This window comes from Triticum aestivum, chromosome 1D (genome assembly GCF_018294505.1).
Source record: "Triticum aestivum cultivar Chinese Spring chromosome 1D, IWGSC CS RefSeq v2.1, whole genome shotgun sequence".
NCBI classification, from domain to species: domain Eukaryota; kingdom Viridiplantae; phylum Streptophyta; class Magnoliopsida; order Poales; family Poaceae; genus Triticum; species Triticum aestivum.
In genome coordinates this window covers 464934403-464942883 of record NC_057796.1, presented here as the reverse complement: position 1 = coordinate 464942883, position 8481 = coordinate 464934403, and the positions used below count along the sequence as shown (strand labels likewise).

The window sequence follows — 8481 nt, the reverse complement described above, 5'->3', positions numbered from 1 at the left end:
CCTCCCATGGCAAGTCCGAATTGGACTAGGGAGGGGGCGGCGCCCCCCTCTCTTTCCTTCTCCCTCTCCTACTCCTTCCCTCTCTCCCCTCTTGGAAAAGGAAGGGGACTCCAACTAGGATTGGGAATTCTAGTTGGACTCCCCCTATAGGCGCGCCCCTCCTAGGCCGGCCTCCTCCTCCTCCCTCCTTTATATATGTGGCCAAGGGGGCACCCCAAAGCACAACAGACAATCTCTTAGCCGTGTGCGGTGCCCCCCTCCACAGTTACACACCTCGGTCATATCGTCGTAGTGCTTAGGCGAAGCCCCGCGCAGGTAACTTCATCATCACCGTCGCCACGCCGTCGTGCTGACGAAACTCTCCCTCGGCCTCAACTGGATCAAGAGTACGAGGGACGTCATCGAGCTGAACGTGTGCTGAACACGGAGGTGCCGTACGCTAGGTGCTAGGATCGGTCAGATCGTGAAGACGTACGACTACATCAATCGCGTTGATAAAACGCTTCCACTTTCAGTCTATGAGGGTACGTGGACACACTCTCCCCACTCGTTGCTATGCATCTCCTAGATAGATCTTACGTGATCGTAGGGAATTTTTTGAATTACTGCGTTCCCCAACATTTAGACCATCGAGAGGACTACGTCAGGGAGATCTGATATCTCCCTACTTATTTTTGCTTGCAGCAGAAGGGCTATCTTGTTTGCTCAAAGCGCAGGACAGTGGAGTGGGAGGCCTTTCCGTTGCTCCCATGGCACCCTCTGTCAACCACTTTCTGTTCGCTGATGATAGTCTCTTGTTTTTTTATGCCACAAGTGTTACTGCAGGCAGGGTAAGGGACATCCTGAACATTTATTGCGATGCCTCTGGACAAAGCATAAACACCGACAGGTCTTCCATCTATTTCAGTAAGGGGGTGCCAGAGCAAGATAGAGGTGAACTCAAAAACTTACTTGATGTGCACAATGAGGCTTTGTCGGAAAAATATTTGGGTCTACCCACTGATGTTGGGAAAGAAAAAGAGGGCTGCTTTCGATATCTTAAGGACAGAATTTGGAAACATATCCAAGGTTGGATGGAAAAATGCCTGTCGGCCGGAGGGAAAGAGGTACTGATAAAGTCTGTTGCTCAGTCTATTCCAACTTATTCCATGGCATGTTTCAAATTGCCTCATGGATTGTGTGAACACATCAACTGGCTACTCCGGAAATTTTGGTGGGGCAGCAAGGGAGGCCAGAGGAAGCCGGCATGGGTTTCGTGGAGAACTATGTGCAAGCCAAAGCATATGGGAGGCATGGGTTTCCGGGACATTGAACTTTTCAATCTTACTTTGTTGGCAAGGCAAGTATGGAGATTACTCCAGGAGCCGGATACTCTCAGTGCGAGGGTTTTGAAGGCTAGATATTACCCCTATACAGATATTCTGGAAGCAACTTTAGGGTTTCATCCATCCCAAGTTTGGCGGTCTCTATTAGAAGGGAGAGATATTCTGGAGCTGTGAATTATAAGAAGAATCAGGACAGGCGCAGAAACTCATATTTGGCACGACAATTGGCTACCACAGGACTATAAGCTGAGACCGATCTGCCCTATCACACCAAACCCGCCACAATTGGTCTCGGAGCTGATTGATCCAGTTACGCGTTCGTGGAACAGGCAAGTGATTAATGAGCATTTTATTGCACCTGATGTGGATGTAATCCTAAACACTCCATTGAGCACAAGGGTGCAGCCAGACTTCTGGGCATGGCACTACGAGAGGAAAGGCTCTTTCTCCGTTCGATCGGCCTATAGGATGATAAGTGGCATCAAGCACCAAAGGGAAGATTGGTTGGAGCACAGGGCGGGACACTCGAATTTAACACAGGAGAAGAAGTCTTGGTCGCTCTTATGGAAGACTAAGGTCCCGTCCAAGGTACGAGTTTTCGTTTGGAGACTATCACATATGTCTCTACCTACAAGCTCAACGCGGCATCAACGAAAGATGGCAACTACTCCGGCGTGCTCCATATGTGGTGCGGAAAATGACTCCTGGAGGCACTCCCTTTTTGAGTGTCGGATGGCACGATGCGTGTGGGCCTTGGGTGACGAGGAGATTGTCGAGATTTTACTATCCAATGGGACGGAAGATGCGAGGCTGTGGCTGTTCTGGCTGTTTGAAACGATGAACCAGCAGGATCTAGCAAAGGTGCTCATATCAATGTGGGCTATTTGGTGGGCAAGGAGAAGGGCCATACATGATGATGAATTTCAAACCCTCTGTCTACTATGTGCTTCATAAATTGTTATTTGGAGGACCTTGATATAGCTACTGTTTTGAAGCCAGCCACCAATACTATACCTCCCCAGAAGCGAGTTCACGGGTGGATTGCACCTGGTGAAGATGCAGTAAAGATTAATGTTGATGGGGCCATATGGCAAGGCGGGGGCGGCCACAGTGATCTGCATGGACAAGGATGGCAACTATTTGGGAGCGTCAGCAGTCACCATCGAGGGTCTGGTGGATGCAGCAAGTCTTGAAGCACATGCCTGCAACGAGGCTCTTGCTCTGGCAAGAGACCTCAACGTCACACATGCGATCATAGCTTCGGATTGCATGCAAGTAGTGGCAGACATTAATGGGAGAACGTTATCTTCATACGATTTGGTTATAGATGAAATAAAGGAGTCCATGAATGACTTTGTAAAGATTAGTTTTCGTTATGAGTGTAGGGAAGCAAATTTGGAAGCTCACACCATTGCTAAGGCGGCTTCAGCGTTTCCCTCTGGTCGCCGTTTGTAGCTAGGGATTTTGTCAGACATTGCTTGTATTGCTCCGGCTTTAAACTTTGAATAAATTCCCTAGTTCCCCTCAAAAAAAAAAAGCTGCTCGTCAAGGTCGCACGTCCGAGGCGACGCTAAAAATCAATCAGTTAGATCGCCCGCGATTAATTAGGGCCTATTCCTTCCCCGGTTCCTCCTCCTCCTTCCGATCTGACTAGCCAAGCCACGATGGCCGCCGCCGCAACAAGGTCGCTGCTCCATTCTTCCTCTTCTGTTCCTCGTGCTGCTACGGCGATCGAGAATACCCTATTTATCTTCCCTCGCGTGCGTCTTCCCATCCGTCGCGCTGACACGAACTTGCGGTCGATCGTCTTGTTGTTGTCATCTGCGGAGACAGGTTGACAATCAAGGAAAGCTTCTGGCACGAGTCGCTGCTGCCGCTGCGTGGTTCAAGTCCATGCTCGTGCTGGCTGCGCAGCTGATGGGAGGTAAGACTGCTTGCACTTTCTCTGAACCTTCATTTAATCATGGTTTACTCGTTTTTTGCATAAGAACATCCGACATGTCTTGGGTAACGTAGGTCCAAATGCTCATAATGATTTTTCTGCATCATTTGCCTCACTTTTCTTGTTTGAGCACTTCAATCATAGGTTTTTCCTTTGGCCTTGTTTCCACGGTTTGTTGTCATCATTTTTCAGACACGCTTTTAGTTTATTGTTACAATATGACCTCTTATAATCAAATGATTGTACATTACCTAGAGACAGACAGTACTAGAAAAATACTGATTTGTGAGTATGCCATAATAATCACTAAGACTATATATTCATCCGCAAAAAATAAAATAAAATAAATCAGGAAGACTATATTGAGTGGATCCTGTACATTGTGGCTTTGAACCTTTGCACTAGCTAGTATATCAATATATATACACACATACTAGTTATTTTTGTACTTATAAATTAAGGGTCCCAGGTTATAGTTTCGCCCCGGGCCCCCGAAATCTCTGGACCGGCCCTGCTGCAACCCCGCCGCGTATAGGCATCGCTGCCCTCGACGACGTGGTCGCGGCCACACCGGCGGCGCGCAAGAGTCAAAGAGCGCCGGCCACTCCCACTCCCACACGCAGCGGCCACTTCCACCGGCTCGAGGTGATTGGCGCAGGAACATTTGGCGTCGTCTACCGGGTCAGGGACCGCCGCACAGGAGAGATCGTGGCGATGAAGTGTCTTCGTGCGAGCGATGACGGCGACGCCGGCCGCTACCTCTCCGACTTCGCGGCCGAGGTCAGCGCCCTCGAGGCGTGCAGTGGCCACCCATCCATCGTGCAGCCGCGCGCCTCCGGCCACCTCGGCAGCAAGGCCTTCCTCGCCATGGAGTTTGTGGGGCCGACCCTTAGGTATGTCATGAAGCATGTCCGATACGGGAGGAGGCACACTGAGCTGGAGGTTCGCTTACTCATGAGGCAACTTTGCGCCGGCGTGAGGTGGATGAATCGCCTCGGCCTGATGCACCGTGACCTCAAGCCGGACAACGTGCTTGTCGACAACCACGGGAACCTCAAGATCTGCGACTTAGGACTGTCGTGCAGCATGGCCGATGGGCCGCCCTACTCCAACCCCGTCGGGACACGGGGATACTGCGCGCCAGAGCTCCTCCTCGGGTGCACCAATTACGACGAGCATGTCGACTCATGGGCTCTTGGCATCATGATGGCTGAGCTCCTTGCCGGCAAGCACCCTTTCCATGGGAGGTCAGATACGGAGGACCTCGGCAAGATCTTGGACCTTCTCGGCACAGCTGACATCAAAGAGTGGTCAGGCTACAATGGACGCCGTCTGCCCGGCGGATGCCAACTAGGAAGCTTTCTGCGGAATAAGTTCCCTTGTCAGGTTGAGGCCAGGATGAAAGGCCTGCCGACATTGTTAGAGGCTGGTTTCGAGGTCTTGAGCGGTCTTCTACGATGCAACCCGGAGAAGAGGCTCACGACGGAGCAAGCGCTCAAGCATCGGTGGTTCAAGGAGGCCAACCCTAGGGCTACAAGGAGTTGATTGATGAAAGTGCATGACCTACAACGCATCTGATTTGTGTAAATTACAAATGTAAACATCATATATGGCTTGAACGAATGTGCATGGGTGAAGTACTGAGGTATGAGATAAGTAAGCAGGAGCTGTTCATGTGGATCACCACCACACACATTGTAAGGCCGATTGGTCCATTTCTACTATGGTTTCTTGCTCTTTGATGTTCAAGGTACTTCGATGCTTCCTGTTAAAAAAAGGTACTGATGCTTGTCGTGTATTTTTTTTGTATCGAAAAGAAAGGCATGCTTGTCGTGTATGACAATGTAAATTATGCTACAAATTTATTGTTGATGTATAATTTAGTTGTTAATTACATTTTGTCCAATTTTACAGTAATCTGGAATCACATCATATACGGCACTACTACTAATTTACTATGCCCCGTCGCCATCGCGGACTCCAAACTATCAAAACCTAAACTACCAGCACCCTAAACCTATATAGAGCTACACAGGTCCGCACACAAAAGATCCGAAACCCCGACCCCTCATCGCCGGCCATCAAGAGGTCATCAGCGGAGGGAAGCCACCGAAAAAGGACGGCACGTCACCCTTGCAGCGGCTAGATGGCCCTTTTTCTTCTACGAAAAGAAAGAAAACCCTCGGGGAATAAGTCGCGTTCGCATGATCAATAGCCAACCAGTACAGGATGCTGGTGTAATTGAATCGCACTCCGCGGCTGGTGTGCCTGTTCAGTTCTGGAAGCGCCCATACGAAAATTTCGTCAAGATAAATTTTGATGCGGCGTTTCACGAGCAACAAGGTGATGGAGCTTATGGTTTTGTGGTGCGAACTGAAACGGGCAACGCCATTGCTGCTGGGGCAGGAAAGCTAAAGTACGTGAAGAATGCGCTTCATGCAGAAGCTTTGGCATGTCTAGCAGCAATTGAAGGTTCTTAAGAAAGGGGATGCAGATTTTTCAGCTATTGGTGTCCTGATCAGGGAGGCTATAGCGAGAGTTTATGCATAATGGCCTTCGACAGTCATGATTTTATGCACTGTAAACTAAACGCACTTGTAACACTGTCGCTCACGCTTTAGCGAGACATGGGTATATGGTGGAGCTGAATCCTCACTTGTTTGGGGGGAGGATATGCCAGTTTTTGCATTAGACTTGGTAGCCAGCGATATTGCTGAGCCCAGTGGTAAAAACATTGTTTAATAGTCAAAAAAAAAAGTACACGATGCTTACAGTTGCCATATACTCCCTCTGTACGTACCATGCACGCGCACACCAACACACGGTACACGGTGCTCTGCCCGTCTTTCGCATCTCAGTCCGACGAGCCGGGCCAGACATTGAACGGCAACGACGGCGGCGAGGCCGAGGGAGACGCTGGCGCCGAAGGACAGCAGCTTGGACCGCCCCACCTGCTCGCCGAACGCCACACAGACATCGACGCCGACCTTCCCACAGCCGTACGCGGCGCCCGTCGACGAGTAGAGCAGCGCCTGCGCCAGCACGTCGACGACGACCAGCACGACCCCGGGGAGCCGGCTGCCCTCCCCGTCGTCATCGTCGCCGGCGCCGCTGAGCTGCAGGTAGACAGCCGCCGCCTCCAGGACGGCCGCGGCGACGTTGGCCCCCACCAGGTACACGAAGACGCCGTAGTCCCGGTAGGTGACGGCCGTGGGGGTGGGCGTTGCGCCGGCGATGGTGCAGTCGTCGGCCGTGGCCATCATGACAGCCGACGCGAGGGCCAGGATGAGCGCCCAAAAAAAAATATATTCTGAGCGAGTTAAAGTTAGGTGTGCAAGTCACTACTATTTTTTGGAGTTGAAGTGCACATTATTATGGAGATTACATCTCAGTCCAAGAAAAAGAACATGATGCATGCTTTTCCATGAATATATGTTACAAATGATTATGATTTACTAAGTACAAAGCAAGCATTTTTTAATAAAATGGTTGCATGTATCCTTTTTATGCAAAGGCCGGGGCCATGGCCTCCTTTAAAAAAAAACATTTTTACGCAAACATCATATCAAACAAAAAATACATTGGATGTTGAGTTGAGCTGAATGATGCTTATTCAAGACCAAGTGTAATTTCCGCTCTCGTGTAATCGGGGGCGACACATCTAATCCCTTCTGGCTCCGCCAGCCAACTTGTGGATTCTCCTCCCCTCTGCTTGCCGCTCTGATGGTCGATGGCAGGAAGGGGTATCCTAGTGCCATGACTTCAGCTAGCTAGTAGCTTAGGTTAGTTTTTCTTCTTGCATGGACGGCATTCAAGTGTGGATGCTGGCGTCCTACCTTCGAGATGGTCTTCGGGGTTCCGATCTTCCTCAATTTCGTCCATCGGGGCGGATTCAATGGAGCTTCAGCGTAAATTCTTGTCGTCTCCTTGTGTTGCAAGGTTAGGGTTTCTCTCCTTGTGCTTGCGACGACGACATGTGGTGCCAGGTACTTCAGATCGGTTCAAGGATTCAACGATGACGATTGTTGTTCCAGAGCACTGGTCCTTAGGCCCACATGCACTAAGTCTTACCGGTTTTCATTAACAAGGTCGGGCCAGCTCCAGTAGTGGACCAGCGACATCGGCGTGTCGACAGCTCATTCGGGCGACGCTAGTGTTCGTTCGGTGGTCCATGGACCTCGGTGTAATTTTATTATGTTGGGGATGATTTGTATTTCTGCTGAACTTATATAATAGACCTGAACTCTTTTTCGCAAAAGAAAATGAAAATATGAATGAATGGATATCAGCCGGTTGTTAAACCCAAGAACATGTAAGACATATTTGACCAGGGAAGAACATTTAAACAAGGAGTGCAACATTTTTAGGACAAACCACTACTATACATTTGTATAGGGTGTGACTAGTTCTCATCTAGATGAAATTTAACTAAGTCATATATAACTCCCGCACTATTTGATTTTACGCGAAGATTCGAGTGGTATTTTTTGCTTCTTTTGCTTTATTTGATTAACCAAATGACATATGAGTTAGATAAGATTTTGTTAAATATCATCCGGATAAGAATTAGCAAACCCGATTTTCATATGCTCGAATCTATTTAGTGCCATAGATAATTATCTTTTTTACTTTTTACTTTTGCGCAAATTGACAAGCCTGCATTCTAGAAACCTCGGTGAATTCTCTCTATATAGTTCTCTACCATGATATTTGTGGAAACTGTAATAGACATGATGTCAATATATATTTGCTTTAATCTAACTCACATGAATTAATAAATGATCAATTACACTTTTATTTTCTAATTTTCTCTTTGATCAACAAGGATTTTGATTAAAAAAATGAGAGGCTATCTCTTGAAAAGTAAAGTAGGACGTCACATTCATTGTAGTTTATGTGTCAAAAACATCCACGAGCTTGGAGCACTCCGAAAGCCCTCATCACATTCTTGCTAACACCTTCTTTAATTTGCATTTGTTCAAGGAGATATTGTTTGTTATCTCAGGGCTTGAACATAGTCTTCACAAACACCGTCCACTGAGTACATATAGCATCGACAACTAGCTAGGCAATGCCAACCTCCGAGAACAATATCCAGCTTTGTACCGTATTGTTCGCGATAAGAATGATGCTCCGACGCAGGTACTTAATTCATTCCCGCCGGATATTTCTTTCAGGCGGAATTTGATTGGCCCACGTCTTATTTCATGGCAA

At 48.4% G+C, this 8481-nt stretch overlaps 1 protein-coding gene and 1 pseudogene across 1 annotated transcript; one reads left to right on the top strand and one right to left on the bottom strand.

Annotated features, from left to right (window-relative positions):
- The first annotated feature begins 2402 nt into the window (after positions 1-2402).
- LOC123160773 (putative cyclin-dependent kinase F-2) lies at positions 2403-4966 on the top strand. Its single transcript, XM_044578610.1, has 3 exons — positions 2403-2600; positions 3159-3249; positions 3737-4966. Exons 1-3 carry the CDS (start codon positions 2403-2405, stop codon positions 4810-4812), a joined length of 1365 nt encoding a protein of 454 aa, XP_044434545.1. The 3' UTR covers positions 4813-4966.
- Positions 4967-6121: 1155 nt separating this feature from the next.
- Positions 6122-7149, bottom strand: LOC123160763 (CASP-like protein 1U2; annotated as a pseudogene).
- Positions 7150-8481: the final 1332 nt, after the last annotated feature.

Coding starts and splice junctions, on each gene's coding strand:
- LOC123160773 (XM_044578610.1), top strand. CDS start 2,403: ATGGGGCCATATGGCAAGGCGGGGGCGGCCACAGTGATCTGCATGGAC. Junction 2,601..3,158: donor TAGCTTCGGATTGCATGCAA/GTAGTGGCAGAC, acceptor CTGCGGAGACAG/GTTGACAATCAAGGAAAGCT. Junction 3,250..3,736: donor GGCTGCGCAGCTGATGGGAG/GTAAGACTGCTT, acceptor TAAGGGTCCCAG/GTTATAGTTTCGCCCCGGGC.